At 41.6% G+C, this 17,565-nt stretch overlaps 1 protein-coding gene across 2 annotated transcripts in view; it reads right to left on the reverse strand.

The window, feature by feature from the left end:
* Nucleotides 1-8,570: 8,570 nt before the first annotated feature.
* The window catches only part of cdh4 (cadherin 4, type 1, R-cadherin (retinal)), a 267,007-nt gene continuing 258,012 nt past the window's right edge, over nt 8,571-17,565 (reverse strand). For both annotated transcript variants that reach the window (XM_033627295.2, XM_033627296.2), the window contains exons 13-17: nt 16,990-17,226; nt 15,967-16,200; nt 15,720-15,859; nt 13,075-13,239; nt 8,571-10,504 (exon numbers count right to left, since the gene is read on the reverse strand). In XM_033627295.2, coding sequence (XP_033483186.2) covers nt 10,298-10,504; nt 13,075-13,239; nt 15,720-15,859; nt 15,967-16,200; nt 16,990-17,226 — 983 coding nt within the window. In that variant the 3' untranslated portion in view covers nt 8,571-10,297. The remainder of the gene's footprint in view (nt 10,505-13,074; nt 13,240-15,719; nt 15,860-15,966; nt 16,201-16,989; nt 17,227-17,565) is intronic.

Below are 17,565 nucleotides of genomic sequence, written 5' to 3' on the forward strand. Positions count from 1 at the left end.
CATGGTAATTATAGGATAGATGTTTCCGAATATGACAAGAATGTTTGGGCAGTTGTGTGAATATTCACTGTGCTAGTGTCAAAACTCATAATTAGAGGGTGTAGTTGTCGAAATATCCTCACTTTGAGTCTCCGGTGTGTGTCAGGCTTCAAAAATACTGGATCCTACAATCCCCATCATGCAACTCAATAGTGTCTTTCATTAGACACCTCCCCTCCCCCAGCTTCACACCTCAAGTTGTAACACAGGCTTTCTGTTAAATATTTAATGTCTCAAGCCCGAGCTGGGATAACTTTGGAAGTTCTCTCCACAGAAGGGAGCCACAGAAGTCATTAACCAACTGTTTCCACGGGCTGAGTAGGACTACTTGTGACAAGTAAACTGAACTTCATGAGCAAAATAGTTGGAGTGCCCCCTGAAGAATTTTACTGAAGAACAAGTAGGGAAGTATTAGCAGCAAAATGTACTTAAGATTCACAAGTAAAAGCCCTCATACATCCTTTGACAGTCATATAAATTACTGATACATTAGCTTGTAAGTGGCTCAGTTATTTGCTCAGTGAAGTCAATCAGTCCTCCTATGCTGCAATATTACAGCCTGACCACATTTTACTGAGTGGCAGCAACTGTATGATAATTTGTTTGAATAAAGTTTATTGAGAGCACAATATACAAGACTCACATTGTTTGAACTTGCATACTAATATAGGCCATATAAAGTCTGACATAAACCTGAGCATGTAGTGTGTTCAAACTGCATGGTATGTGGATTTTTTGGGTGCGAGAAATGTTTGGATATAGATACTAGATTAGCAAGGATATTTTGAATATGAGACATAAGCTTATTGGACATACTGAACTGCCCCAAAATTCATTGCAGCTGTTCAGGCTGTGAAGCAGACGGTTTGATTAACCATCGGCTAAAATGATTACAAATGATGACAAGTGACATTAACACACACTTAAGAGGAAAACGGCAGAAGCTTACATATATAATGTACTGCAGAAATCATATTTAACACCGAAATATTCAATATATATATATAATATATATATATATATATATATATATATATATATATAATATTGATTTGCCTAAATACTGAATACTATTAAATTTAGTTCAGTAGTCCTGTAAAATTCACCTAAATTCAGCTAAAACATCTACATTCCCCATGATTGGCTAGTTCTTGTTGCCTTCATTGGTTGGATTAGTTAGGTTGAGGCAGGAGGAGTGAGAGTAGTTAGGGTTCCTCAGGGTAAGCCAATCAGAGGCTGTGTAAGGCAAGCCATTCCTTTACTATCCTAGGATTGGCAAGTTCCCCTTCAGTACAGGTCCTTAATGGTTATCAAGGCCAAAGCAACAGCACTGGAAGCTCCCATTGGCTCGTGTGAAGTGTCAGTGCAGAGGTCAGGAGTTTGCCTCCATTTTGGCATCCTGGCCAGTTGGGTTTTTTACATGAAGGACAGGGAAATTATGGATAAAATGTGGTGAAATATGAATGTTTGAAATGATGTGACACCAGTTAATGGATATCAATGGATGTAAAACTGTGTTTGCACTAAATATTTTTGCTGGATTTAGATCATCTGGACTACTGGCAATGTGTGAGAAATGAACTGATAACTGTGAAGGCTGTAATTCGGTCTGGGTAATATGACCCTGTAGATAATAATAATAATGCTTCATAAGTGAGTTCTAACTGTTTATTTGTTTGTTTTTTGTCTGACAGAAGCATTTACTAAGTTGCTGTGGTGGTTGTATCTTGAATTGGTCAGCACTGATGGAACTGCGAGGAGCTTAGCTTTTGAACAATATGTCGTATGATTAAACCACTTTAACAACAACAAATACAGCAGTTGTTTTACATATGGTAGTCATCAAAAAACACCTTAGGAGGGTCTGTGGATGGACTGTCAACAGTAGCCCGAACTGGTAACACTGTGATGGACATGAACCTTACTATTTAAAACACTTATGCATATGAGTAGCGCGCCTCTGATCTTGCATTTCATTGAGCAGGGTTCAAATGCACATGCTTGCCCAGGCGCACCACTGGTTTTTGGTGCTTTTTATATGGATGTGTCTTAAATATTACAGTTTCAGCAAAAATGCTTGTATTTAAGTATTGCTGAGCATATGACTGGATGAATTAGACTTGAATTATACTGCATGAGCTGTGTGAGGGTTTGTTAAAGCAGCTGTGCGGAACTTTACGTTTTCGTTGATTATAGTGCCCCCCTTTGGTTGAAGCAGTATGACACCCACAGCCTGGTGTCGTAAAATCTCGACTATAACCGGCAATTACCGCATGCACTTGTTTTGGAGAGCGAGAGGAAAATCATAAATGTTGTGGTGTAGCTCTGAATTTCTTATAAACTGAGGACAACTGCCTGCTGTATATTTGTGTTCATGGTCACAGTCACAGATAATTTTGTGGTGTTTGTTGTAACGTTACTAGACAAAAGCGGTTCACATCAGCTACATTTAGCTTGCTTATAACTTCCATGTTGTCATATATTGAAGTGAAACAACGTCTAACAAGTTGCAGTATATTCTCTAAATAAAAACAAAAATTACAGACCTGTCGAATAGGAAAAGGGCCAACTTGGGATCAGTTTTAAAACCTTTCAAATCTCTCAGCTCTCTCCACTTGGTGAATGCCCGACCGAGGTTTACACGTGTTTGGGCTCGAGCCCTATCACTGTCCCGTTTAGCCTTCTTCTGTTCTTTTTCTTTTAGATGGTGCTCCTTCTTTATCTGCCATGACATCAAAAGTACAACCAAGTCCTTATAGATACATCTGGTAAAACTGTTATGTGTTCAGCAATGCCCGTTGCGTACCGCTTACTTGAAGAACACTCTCTGTAAACACGGCTCTTCTTCTTCTCTCAATTTATTGGCGGATCAACAACTTCCAGGTGCATACCAACACCTACTGTACAAGAGTGTGCAATGTGTCCGAAATCATTCACTACTCCCTACTACATGTCATTTAACCTGTTTCTTAAATCCTACTCGTAAACACGACTCCTTCTTCTTCTGTGGTTTAATGGCTGCGGGCCGCTGCAGGCGTGCAGACTTACTTCCGCCTCAAGGGTGCCGTATTCTGGTTTGCTGACTTCCGTTGTGTCTGACCGAGGCTACGCTAAATAGCCATATAGAGAAAGGCTTTTTTGTCGCTGTTGGGTTCAAATAAATATGCGGATCTTCAAGGGGGGGTGATACGAACGAGGGACAGTTTTATAAATGGTAAAAAGTTCCGCACAGCTGGTTTAACAGATATTTTGATATTGTTGATATTGGACCCCTTTTACTCCAGTTCATCAAGAATTTTCTGGATTCTCCGTTCACCATGGAGGGACGCAAGAAAAACTTGTAATATATGTAATATATGGTATAATAGTATTTGATTTCTAACACAACCTAAGAGTCTTCAGTCTCAGTGAGGCTGTACTTTAGCACAATGGTGCTTTGAGCTAAATGGTATCATTAGCATGCTACTATGCTCACAATGATAATGTTAACATGCTGATGTTTAGCAGATACAATGCTGATCATATTCACCATCTTAGTTTAGCATGTTAGCATGCTAATGTTTGCCAGTTACCAGAGACTGATGACTGAGTGTCATTAGCTGCAGGTGTTTAGTCATAAATCAAAGTTTTGGACTAATTGGAATTTTGACCTGGTGATGGCGAGATGAAAGGTTTAGGGAACACCAGAACAAGTCATTCTGAGGGCAACATGAACGTATAGAAAATTAATGGCAATCAGTTCAACAGATGTCAACACATTTCACTCAGAACCAGAAATGTCAACTTAATGGTGGTGCCAGAGGAAAAGTCAGGGAATTTCTTATATTTAATTATTTTTTTATAGTTTATATAATAAATGTATGTGATTTTATAAAAGAGATTTCATCATGTGATCCTTCCAATGGTGGATGCGCCACCGTTCAGCATACAGGTAGTTTTCATGAAAGACATTTTGACATGTCACAGTGGGAAAAACACAGCTGTTGTTGTAAATAACAAAATCAATGATGGCAGAATTCCATTGATCTGTCAGTTTCAGGGTGCGGGTGTTGTGCACACTGGCTCACTGTCACACTGTCAAGGCTCACTGGGACAGCTGAATAGAACAGAGGGCATCATTAATGTTACTGGTAATTTCTGTGGTTTTCGTGCAATGACAAGTCATAGTGTTCCTAATGAGCAATTAATCAATATATGTGTAACTAGGTGACACACAATGAACCTGGTTTTTGGGGCCCCAGGGCTGTGGCCTGCTTTGCCCTGTCAATAATCCAGTCTTGATAGTCAGTGCCACCATACTCCTACAAACTACTGTCCTAGTGCTGCTCTACGCGCCCTATTAGCTGAGTTTATCATTTGCTGTTGGTTGAACATGTTCAAATGCAGTCAGTGAAATAGCTAGTGAATATAGCCGTTGAATAAATGTAAGGAGGTAAAAAGGGCCTTTATTGATAAGATACAGCACTTCAAAAAGCAATTATGATTAGCAGGAAATGCTCTTCCCGAACACTGTTTGATATTACACAGACAGTGTTTCAGCCCTGACTGATATGAACACCCTGTCTTGGTAATAGCAATGTCTCCACTGGACCAGCCATCCATATCATAAATAGCTGGTCGTTAAACAGTAGATATTCTCTCCCCCACTTGCAGCGGGAACATCAAATTTATTCTGCTGCTTTGATCTCATTTTAGACTGAGTCCTGAAATAGCAGGAGGCTCAGAGTGGTGTCAGCAGAAAAGCAGGCAGCAGAGCCAGCCCGTTCCTGGGCGGCACCTTTGCTGAATAGCAACATCAACACTAAACTGGGAACAGTTGATCACACAGCCGGCATCAGAACCAACATCCGGCGGTGTTTTTTTTTCAGATTGGACTTTTTCCCAGCACCCGGCCCAAGAGACTTGCTAGCTATATAGAGAGGAAATGAAAAGAGCCAGGCTTGGAAATGTTTGAAGAGGAGAACTTTATTTACAACACACAAGGCACTGGCTGCAAGCCAGCAGCAAAGCTCTCAGTCTATATACGCCATTTATCAAGGGGGCAACTTGAGTTTGCTTTCTTCTCTCACTCTGCCTATCTGCCACGGGGAAACCAAGTGAACTTCGGCTGAGCCCATCAAAGAAACCTTCTGTGAAGTTAATCTCCTTATCTGCTGACTGACTACAACCAAGATGACCTTTACCAACTTGATTATTATTTTGGAGCAGTGGAGCCCACCTCTGATGGTTCGCCTATTAACATAGGTCCACAATTCTGCCGGGTCCATAGCAGAACTCACTACTCACCACAGTAAAGGTTAACTTAGGTTTATTACCGGGTGCTCTCATTACTGGGACACTCCAGTGTAGATGAGCAATGAAAGCACCTTTCATTAACTATTTCACCATGCTCCATCAACTCTGTTCGCCTCTACCTGTCTTCGCTCCCTCTTCATTGCCCACTCCTCTAATTTCTGGCCATAGTGGACAACACACTATTAAGTATCACTCTATTTTTCTAACTCATATTTAACCTTTTTTCCCAAACCATTTTCTAAATGTTATGCATCGTCCCTGCCATGCCTGAATCCCCCTCTCTCTACTGACCCTCTCTTCCATCCTACTAATCACCTCTCCACATGGCCTACCTGCATCTTGCCACCACCTCATTTTTCTCCCTCTCTCTTACTGCCTGCCTTTCTGCTTTCTCTCTGGGTGTCTCATTAAAGGCGCTCTATCTAATGAGATTACGCCGTGGGGATTAATGGTGTGGCTAATTGATAGACACACAGCCGGAGAGGATTAAATCCCTTTAAGTCCCCAGTGGGGTTTTTGGTGCTTCAGCTGACTAATTGAAATCACAGGAATGGACACAAATATACTTCCTGACCTCTCCTACTCCTTCTTGGGAGATGCAATAAAACGACGAATAGCGGGAGTTTTATTAGAAAATAAACCTCATCCAAACAATAGGGTCAAAGATTAAGTACGTAATTCCAAAGGGAGTCTGTTCAGCTTTGTGATTCTTTCTAACACTTAAAAATATATGATTCCACTGTAAAAAATAAAGGTGCAATCACACAGTGTGCAAATCACTTCATGAACAAATTATAGCGAATTATTTGGATGGTAGACAGTCCTGGTGAAAACTGATGCAATCTCTGTGCTGTTTTCAGCTCATTCATGCAGTGTTCCCTGGTCAGACCATGTGGGTGGGAGCAGAGGCGTGCATTGCTTTTTGCCCCAGTGTCTTTTTTAATACTACAACTGGGGTGCAAACATGAGAAATGTTGACTCCCAGCACATAGCAGCTTTAAAGGTATAGTGTGTAGGATTTAGTGGCATCTAGTGGTGAAGTTGCAGAAACTGAGCACAGCGTTAGTTCAGGCAGGACACGAGGTCAAGTTCAGCTCTCATCCCAGCTACATCAGCTCATCTCAAACAGCCAGTCAACTGATGGAGCAGCTGATTGATGGAACGGAGTCAGCTGATTGATCACATGATTCCTTTCTATGCAACCAATTGGTGAATCTCATTCAGGGAGCCCTATTTAAACTGCTCCGGCCTGCTCTGTTCCAGGGAGCTCTTGCTGCTGCTCTCCCTGCTTTAGGCTTTCCACAAAGGCGCATGGAAGGGGCTTTCTGCCTAGGCCTAGGAAAGGCAGAGAGGCGCCAGAACAGAGCCATACCACTCAATATAATTCTACAAATACAAATTAAGTTTTCTTTGACTAACGTGGTCCTGACTGAACTGAAACTTCTCTAGCATGTCAAATGTGTAGAAGAACTACAGTGGCTGTTAGAAAATACAAAATGCAAATGGCCCCATCTAGAGCCAGTGTTTAGTTTGTCCACTCAGGGCTACTGTAGAACAACATGGCGAACTCCATGGGAGAGGACCCGCTCATTATATAAACAGCTCATTCTAAGATAATAAAACCACAATGATCCTTAGCCTCAGGCGGAGGTGGGACCAAGTCATTGTTTTGCAAGTCACATGTAAGCCTCAAGTCTTTGTGCTCAAGTCTCAAGTCAAGACAAAGTTCTAAACTTTTCAGAGTTTCAGGTCCTAAACAAGTCATGATGCACTCTTCCCCAAATGTAATGCCATTTATAAAAGAGTAAAAATTTAGATTTAAAACAAGGGTTTTAGAAGTTGTTGAGTCAACGTTTGTAATTTTTGACCCTTACCTTTTGCATTTGTCTGTTGACCACCGTGTAGATTTTGTATGTGAATTATCTTTGGCATCATTTTTAGCAGCTGGTGCTCAGTAACATAACATTTTTTCACGGTTCTCTCCTGTAACTTCACTGGTTGCTGTCGCATTGGTTTAAACAAAGTAGATTATCTGGGGAATTAAGCGTCAACCTGCTGGAAATGAATTGCGTTAGTATTAGTTGATTCAGGAGATGAAGAGAAATAACCTGATTTGTCGAGTCATTGGTGTTAAAGTTCAAGAGGAGTCCTAAGTCATCAGATTTGTCACTTGACTCCACACTAGAGCTTAGATTCTCTGCCCGAGCCCAAGCCGGGCCCGACACGGCCCGCGGGCCCAAGCCGGGTCGGGCCGGGAGCCCCCCTCCCTCTGACGGGCCCAGGCCGGGCCGGTCAGATATGACGTTTTTTTTTTTTTTTAAAAAAAAGCTGTGATTTGATAATGTTATAGGCTATGTATTGTAGCGACCCTGCAGTAAATGTTCTGTTATAATGTCAATGTTCTCTGAGTTAATGGCATGTTTGGGATTGAATGAGGTGCGGGGTGCGAGTGTGACGGGGATGAGGAGGGCTGTGCGAGTGCGTGTGCTGGTGTGTGTATGAGCGAGCTGGAGGAGAGAGCAGGAGTGCACAGATGGAGTTACAGCTAAGTTGTTGTTTGTTGGTTGTTTTGGCGTGGTTACGGCCAACAGTAACCTGTACTGTTCAGTAATAAACCGTGGTTTAATTGCCGAATAACTGCGTCATACTTTCCACACGTCCAATGTTGCAACATTGTGCGCGCACAGCCCTTCACCACCTGGATCCTAAAATAAACACCTGTTTTATTACATAATCATGCTTCCGTGTTGCGCCATTCATTAAGATCCTCTATTTCTGTCATTCAAATAACATGAATTGTGGTTTAATACTCTTAATTATAACAGCCAACTTATTGAAAAATGTCGGGTTTAAATCGGGCTTGGGCCCATAATTACAGTTAATTGGACGGGCCGGGCCAGTCCCGGACATAACGTGCACGGGCTCGGGCCGGGTCGGGCTGGATTTTTTGGGCCCGATCTAAGCTCTACTCCACACCTCTGGTTTCAGTGGATTATAAACTAATGAAAACATAGTTATGAATATTACATTACATGTCTGTCAATGCACCCCTTTAAAACCCACACGCTGGACCTTTAAGTCTTGGCTGGTGGAGATAAAGCTATACTAAATAATGATTTTATAAACAAGACCACAGAGGTCTATTACATTTTAAAGCTTTGCCATGGCACACCCAGAGTTCATCAGCACACACCTGAAAATAATGAATGTAGGGAATATTCAGAAAAGATGGCACATTTTCAAAACATGTCTTGTTTATTTTCTGAAGCACACATCCAGTATCTAGATGAATGAATAAAAGAATTCCAGGACACTGAATAATAGAACAACTATCAGCAGGCATGGCTAATGAACCCTCCACTGTCCTGAGGCCAGAGGCCAACAGAAGGAGCACGTCTGTCAGAGACAATACAGAGTGAAAGGGGAAGGCTGTGTTTTCACATATAAAAGGAGTATAACAAAGCATTTTTTTTTTATAGAAAACAATCTCAAAAGAAGAAAAGAAGAGCAAAAATGAAACATGAAAAAGCAGGCATCTTAAAAAATGGAATTATGCTTCAACAGAAGACAAAGAAACAAAAATATCCACATATTAAAAATGAACGGGCCAAAAATCCCCTAAGCCCAATGAAGAGCTAGAGAAAGAGCAGCAACTTTTATGTCATCAATACTTCAAAAATAGGTATCTTACAGTATTTTTATTTTCTCAGTGTCTTTATACAGAGTATATTCATATAGTTTCTGCTGACTATTTTCACATTCTCACCACATAGTAACAAGTGCTTTGAGTAAAACATTTTGAAAAAAAAAATCATGCACCTTTTAATAGTTTTGTTGGCCTATAAAAAACGGGAATGTTCAAGGCGACCAAAAAAATAATAATAATAATCCTTCTCAGATGCCTTTGCTCCAATTCACTTCAAGTTCCATTTTCTTACACTGTCTGATTAATCAGATCATGCCTACATAAGCTTTACACTGTTGGAGAAAGCAACACAAAACCATACAGGGCAGGCAAGCATCTCAACATAAAGGCTCCTAAACTCATGAGTCCACAGAGGAAAGGCAGGCATTCTCCACTAAATTAGAAAACCCCCACATGTATAAAAATGGTCTCACACAATGTCAGCGTGTCGACAGGTGATGCTTGTGAAAGTCAAACTGAGCAGGTCCTTGGAGAAGAGTGTCGTCTTCCCTACAACAACTGTTACTGGCTTCTTTTAGGCCATAATTCATTGGGTTATGATATCCGATAGTCTGCCCTGGTTGTGTCCTTCCCTCCTGGGACTGGCTGCTGGGGTTGTTCATCTGCACCACTGTGAAGGGGGGAGGAGAGTGACAGGCAGGGCTGGTTTGAGGAGCGCGGGGGGGAGCGACAAGAGAACGCGCCTCCACTGGACTGCATGAATGGCAACCGATCCTGAGATAGCAGGAGTCTGATACAAAAACACACCACAAAAGGCACTTTATAAAATGACAGTGCTTCTGTTCTAAGGAAATTCAAGTTGACAGAGTGAAAGAGAGAGAGTCAGAGAGTGTCTTCCAAAAAACATTCTCTTCAGTGTGAGACTAAAGCAAGAGATGGTTTTGTTTTAAAAATCAATCAAAGCACAAATTCACTACTCGTGTCTCTCACGACCGCCTTGATTCATCCCCAGAGAGCTCTGGGTCCAGCACGGTGAGAGAACAACAAAAAGAAAAAAAAGAAAAACATCACACTACAAACTCGCCACTACAAAATATAAAGCCAGAATACAGTTGCATTGCAGCGGAATTCGTGTTTGTGGGCTCGGTTGCTGTGAGCAAACTAACGCAGCCCATGGAAGGGTCTGTTCCTCACATGTCAACCATGGAGACTGCGTCATGTTCTTGGCCCCTGCCCGCGGTTTCCAGGAGCATCCATCCAACCGACCCCGCCTCTCCCGACCCCTGCCGCAGCCCCAACCAGCCCCCTGCTCCGCTCTCAGTCATCGTCCCCTCCTCCGTAAAGGTCGGCCAGCTTCTTGAAGCGAGGGCCCCAGTCGTTGAGGTAGTCGTAGTCCTGGTCCCCTGAGCTGGTGGAGTTGAGCGAGCTGACGGAGCCGGCGGTTGAACCGCTACCCTCGTAGTCGAACACCAGCAGGGAGTCGTAGGGAGGAGCTGTGGGGTCGTTGTCTGCTGCCCTCAGACCCTGCAGACACAAAGACACAGATAGAAATAACACCCTCTCTCTGCAGTTACAGTTACACTATATCCTCTTCTGTGTAGTTCAAGGTCCCTTTTTTCCATTTCAAAATTACAAACTTTTCAAGACTCAGATTTCAGAGTACAAATAGCTGGATGTTTATCCTCCTGAGACCCTGTGTCCTCATATAGGGACTTTACACTTTGGGTCAATTGGACCTTTTATTTCATTCTGTTTAACTTAGAACCGTTGTCCTCGTTCGTAGACACTTTTCTGTGCCATCTAGTGGTAGTAAGACCATAACACACTAATCTATGTAAAAACAAGATGGCAGCCGTCTCTGCCAAGTCAGCCTGCAGCCGCACTCGGACACCAAAGTAGACAAGGTACAAACCTGCTCAAATTTCATGGTTAAAACTATGATTATCTATGATAATTTATTATTAACAACGTTTGTAGGCTGATATGGCAACAAATTTGACTAATTTTAGCAACAGTCACAAGCTAAGATGCTGTTAGAAAGTACTTGTTTAAAGACGTTGGGAATTTATCATCAGTTTATTGAAGGACATTGGGACTTTATTATTGTTGACAATGTTTATTTTTTCATACTTATCGGGTCCTACTAATCTCAAATAGCTAGGAGAAATTAAAAATGCAAACCAAACAAAAGTGTCGGTAAAGGAGGATATTATGTAAACAATTGGTTTTAAAATCAAACTGTTAACATGTATGATACAGACTGACTGTGTATGCTGTTATCAATAATTGCTGTTAGATTGTAACTAATATTGTTCCCCCATATTTTTTTGTCTCTTTTATAAATAAGAACCAAAAATGTGTCTAAGAAGTTACATAATCGTGTTTCATGGTGTCTGTGGTGCTGCCTTGTTTATTCACTGTCCACGGAGACAGTGATGAATGCAGCTACAAAGGTATAGTTTTCTTTACTTTTCTGATAATGACATTACTGCTTAACTCGTAAATGTTCAGACAAACTTAATATATGGTTATTTGTGGTGCTATGTATATATGCAAAGGAAGTTTTGAAGATATTGCAGCATTTTCTTTAAAACTAATTTGGTCAGGGATGTCCACATTACAGTTGTAAGGCAAACTGGGGTTGAGCTGTTTTACAGGCTGTGACCTACAGGTGCAGAGCAGCTCTGTGTTGGAGTGTGTGTTAAGTTGTATGCTATACTCTTTGCCGTGTTTTCGATGACTCAAGCTCGCTTTGGCCCACAGTCAGGGAAACAATTTGGACACACTATCTGCCTGCTCCAAACACCATGAAAAACACTGTGCTTGTATGATCCATTAATTTTTAGAAATTCAAAATTTTATGTTTTATGTCTCTTCTCTTTTATCCATATTATCCATACCTGGAAATGACCAAAATCAAATTCCATACTTTTCCATACTGCGTAGAAACCCTGGTGGTTACACCTATATACTGAATCAGGATGGGCTTTAAAAAAAACCTGGGTTAAGGCCACTCATTGTTGTCTGCCAACAATATAAAGGAGATTATGATTTTTCACACAGTAACAGGTTCAGGTGGCCAGGCTGTAAAAGTTGCAATAAACCCGTTCTCATCTTGCTCACCCAGCCGTTAGAGTTTTAATGTCCCATCATGGTCTGAATGCTGTTTCAGAGCCAAACACTGAGCTGTGTACAGGGGACAAATATTTCTAGCAATATCCCTGCTGATGGGAACATGATTGTGAATCCCTTTATGTTGTGTAAACCTTTGTATGAGTCACATCAGTGAGGTAACAGTCTCTGGACACTGCTATACTGTCAAGCTTATACACAGGAACAGTTACAGCTACTGCTGCTAACTTTTTAACAAGATAACTCTTTTTTATGTTCAGTTTCAGCTATTGTTGAAACTGCTTTTTCACACAGCAAATAATAAGACAGATAATCTGTGAAAAAAAAAAAACTGCCTGTAGCCTCACAGCAGTTGTCAGTCATCAATCAGTGCTCGTGAACTGCGGTCAAACTGTCAAACAAAGCAGCGCTGATCAACTATGAATCAAGATTCTGTCGCTGCATTGCCTATTTCTCACCCCAAATGTACCCAGGAACACATTTTAGTGTACTGTTTAGCTGTAAAATGAGAGACTTTGTGACCCGGCCGCCATGTTAGATTGAGTCGACTGCCCACCAGCTGGAACAACTTTCTCATTTTACAGCTACACAGTACACTAAAATATGTTTCTGAAAACACCTGAGGTGAGAAATAGGCAATGCATTAACAGAATCTTGATTCATACTTGATCAGCGCTGCCTAGGTTGACAGTTTGACCGCAGTTCATGAGCAGTAATTGACATGACTGACAGCTGTCAGTGATTCCTCGGCTCTGATTGGTTGTTTCTGGTGTGCTGCGATCGGTTCTTGCAAATGCCATTAGTGGCAACAGGAAGAGAAGGAAGGACATGATTTTTTCACAAACTATTGGTCTCATGTATTTCTTTCAAAATATAGTGACAATTTCAGCAAATATGACAAATTTTTTTTCATACAGTTCACAAACTGTAGCTTTAAGAAACATCAAAACATTTTTACTTACATCATTAATGAAGTCTCCTATGTCTCCAGGGTGGGGCAGACTGGGTCTGACGGGGTACTGTGACTCAGCAATCACAGGTCTCTCGTCCACCCTGCGCACCCCCGCCGGCTTATTGATGATGTGGTCTAAAGACTCGGGCTGCTGCAGCTGGCTCAGGTCATAGTCCTGGATGAGGGCCATAGAAGAGAATGTTGAGAGACAGTTCATCCTAATTCTCTTGTCCTGTTATCGCTAACGTCTGATTTCTTTTTAACCAAATTTACATATTTTTTTCTGACTTACTAACGCCTTTGTTAAAATGTTATTTTAAAAAGCATCCAATCAGGTCTCTTAGATATTAATCATCAAATCATGATCCTCTCTCTGATGTAGTGATTCTCTAAACACAGTACTGTACGTGGATTGTGTTTCGTATCAAGCTCATTCTCCAAGTCGGTACGTACACTTTGGCCTGGTCCCACCACCTGCCCTCACAGACTCACACCCTTTGATGTGCGTTCCTGTTCTGTCTGCGAGGGCTCAGAGCTGACCTGCAGAGAAATCTGTGCTACAGGGCTTTCCAACAGCCTTCTGCGCCCTTTTGTAAACCTGCACTGCTGCAGTCTTTGCTTGAGGGAATTACCCACAATTCATAGTGTTCCAATGTTTGAAACAAGGATGTTAGGGGGAGTGTGAAATCATAAATAATACGGAGAGCGCTTGCGAGAACATGTTAATATTCAGACAGCAGCTGTGGTTTGATCAAACATTACTGATAATATGTACTGTAAGTTATTGCCGAATTCATAATACGAACTACAAACACTCCCATTTTTTTAATTGATATGAAATATGAGCTTTGCACTTTACTGTGCTTTTAAAGCGTGTTTGCTGATCATGCAGGCGACATCTTTGATTCGTCGTTATGCACGCTCTCGCTCTCTTGCACCTACAAAATTCTCAGACAGGTGCTTGAGAGTGAAAATATGCCCATATACTGTATACAGCAGCCATCTGATCCTCGTGTGTGTTTATGCTCTGGATATCTGGTGTGTGTGGGTGTTGGAAAATATCAAGTATTAAAAATGGCATAATTAATAATGCATTTCTGAATGAATCAAAGCCGTTGGAGATTAACATTGTTAAAGGTGTTATTTAGAAAATAATATTAGATAAGGAGGGGTAGTGTGCAGAGGGCGTAATGCGCTCTCTGCACAAGTTATATTATGACTTGTATAACTATTTCAGGGCAGAAACGGAGCTCATCATATGGGAAAGAGCTGCACATCTGACTGTACGTGACCGTCAAGCCAAGCTGCATTTTCAGCCCCAGCACTTGTTTGTAGGGCAGAGGGCAGACTGTACCCTGAAAACTTTTGCAGACTCACTCACTTTTTGAAAAAAAGTATATTTTGTTCTCTGCAGACTCAAGTTGATCGAGGCTTTCCCAGTCTTTAAGGTTAATTTTATAATTGTTGTAGATTAACTGTTATTCTGTGCTCTCTCAATTTCTTTGAATATAATTTAGGTAAGTTAAGTTAAGTGTTTCATCTCATATTTATTTCCTGTTTTATTGGTCCTCTTTTCAGACGCATCACTTATGGTCAGCTTTTATTTATTGATTGTGGAGCCTCAGCAATCAGCAACTATTTTTAGTTTACTTGTTTTTCACCAAAAATGCACTTGCTGATTTGATGCTGTTTTCTTTCTTACATGACAGTAAACTCAATATTTTCAGCTTTGGAAGCAGTCAGAATACATCACCTTGATCTGCAGGCAATTATGTTGAGTGCCACTATTTTCTAGACAAAAATATTAATTGATTTATGGGGAGAATAAAAGCATGGCAGGTTAATCAATAATTAAAATGATCATTAGTTGCAGTTACGGTTCATTTATGAATTTGATTATTATTTTTTTATTTTGTAGTTAGGCTGGCCCCAGAAGTACTCTGTCTTCCTGGTATATGTGTTAGTTTGACTGTATTGTTTTTTCTTGGCACTGTGCATGGGTAACCAAACTAGTGTCCCTCATAAAGATTAATAAAGTTATCTAATATATAAGTTGTAATTTAAGAGGAAAATTAAATCTAAAAAATACTATGTTCGTACAAACCTTGAAAAGTCTGTGTTCTTCAGTGTGTGGGGTGGATTTATGGAATGGGTTAGATGAGGAGGTAAAGGGAAGCACAACTATAGAGCACTTGTACAGACATGGCACTTTTAGGAGGTGTGCAGAAGAAGAGGGGTGATGCTGATGGGTTGGTTTATCTATTTATCTGGGCTTGGTTGAGATAGGGTTTGTTATTTAATAGCTAAGACTGTTGTTCATTTATCTGTATTAATGGTTGTAAATAAGTCTGGGATAGTTGTTGACAATTTCTTTTTCAAATGAGACATGAATTCTGAGAAGGGGGTAGGATTACATAAGTGTACACTTCTCCCTACTCCTTTTTGGACATGTCTGTTTATGTTTTGTTTTTATTTATTTTATTTGCTCAAAATAAAGTAATTCATTCATTCATTTATTCATCTAATCCAATCCTTCAATAAATTCCTGACCTTCCATACGAGGCAGTAAATACCATAAAAACAAAAAAGATGCCACTGCTGGTTAACAGCTTTTTATGACTTGTTAATTACATATTTACGATCTTCAAACGTTACCTGGTCCTCCTCTCCTCCTCCCTCCTCATCATATTTGAGGATGTTATCTCTGACGTCGTCCTCGGGGTCGATCAGCAGGGGCTTCGCCTGCCGCTCCTTCTCTCTGCGCTTCATCCACACCACAAACAGCAGAACCATGCCTGCGAAGAATAGAAACAGTTCCTGTAACAATTTGCAACTACATTTTATAATTTTCATAACCATCCAACAGTGCTTACGTCTGATCATTCCACTGTGCTGTACTCACTGAGCAGTATGATGATGCAGATGAGTATAGCGATGATGGCCCCGGTGCCGAGGCCGGCGGCTGCCACAGCTCCTGTGGCGCTGCAGTCCCCGTTATCGTCACAGGGACAAACTTTGACTCTAATCACAGAGCGGTTGGACAGAGGAGGGTTCCCTGAATCAGACACGATGACGGGGATCTCGTACACGCTTGCCTCCAGGTAAGGAATCCTTAACCTCAGCTGAGCATAGTCGCCTGGAGAGTGGGAGTGAGATGGTGTTGGTGATGGAGAGAACACAGCGGAAAGAGGGGAAACATTAAGAGATGGAGGGAGGTGAGTAGGAGGAAAAGAAGAAGGAAAAGAAGAAAATAAGATTAGACAGTGTACTGCAGAGAAATTACATTTTGTTTACTGCAGGATATCATGTCATCATATGCGTAGGTACGAGAGGACGACATACCAAATAAAAGCTGCAACCAAACAGACTGCACACAGCAATCATTCTGACATGTACGTATGTGAGGAGGCATTAAAAATATAAAAAAAAAAAACCCAGAACGCATAACCTTCAGCATCTATCACTCGGTCAAGCTAAGACAAGAGCCTCAGTGGGAGAAGAATCCAGGTATGTGATCAGATTTGTCCTCAAGACAACTGCTGTGATACATCCATCTGGGTGGATTAGGTGACAGATCGGCCGCTCGGGGGACAGAGAGATGAATGGATCTCATTTGTCACAAACGATAGATCGTACGTCAACACTGGATGGCACCCGCGTCTCTCACTGTGAGCTTTGTGAGACATTTTGTTAAACTTGGACTTCTCTCACAGCTTACAGCAATCCCTGGTCCCCTGATTGATGTCGCTGGTTATTCTGCGGAGGGCTTTTGCATCCCATCTGTTACGTTTATGGTTTAATTCAGCTGGGGATGCTGAATATATCACTCCCACACAACTCCTAAATTTTCACATCACAAAGGGTGGGGAAAATATTTGCAATATGAATCAGACCTGCAGTAAAGAAGTGTGGAGCGTTTAATTACCGCTGAGTCTGGAGATAGTCCAGTTGCGGCGAACGCTGGCTGGAAAAGAAGGCAGCTCGAAGACAAAGGGCCCCACGTTGGGGTCGGCGTCAGCGTCTGAGGCGGTGATGTTGACCCTGGAGTTGGGGCGTGCACGCTCGCACACCTGGGCCTCCCGGGGTATCAGCACGGGCGCATTGTCGTTCACATCTATCAGGTAGATCTGCAGGGTTCCTGTCCCGCTGGCTTGAGGCGCGCCTGAGGGGAGGTGAGAGGAAAGAGAGAAGGCAAAGAGATCAAAGGAGGAGATGGCAAGATAACGACGTAGCGATTGAGAGAGGAGTGAACAGCAGTGAGGGAGAGGAGTAGAGATGAAATGATTGGAGATGGAGCAAAAAAAGCAGGAAGGGGAGTTGAGAGACGAGTGTGCGGTGAGAAAGAAGAAGATGGTAAAACATTCCTTCCATTTCAATTACATTTGTCGAGCTGATTCATGTGTGCGAGTGAGAAAATGAGGCGTGCAGGCAAAGAAACAATTGGGGAGGAAATAGGTTTTGTTTACTGAGGGTCTAAAAGTGAAGGGAGAATACTGTGTAC

Source organism: Epinephelus lanceolatus, chromosome 1 (assembly GCF_041903045.1).
Source record: "Epinephelus lanceolatus isolate andai-2023 chromosome 1, ASM4190304v1, whole genome shotgun sequence".
Taxonomy (NCBI): Eukaryota; Metazoa; Chordata; class Actinopteri; order Perciformes; family Serranidae; genus Epinephelus; species Epinephelus lanceolatus.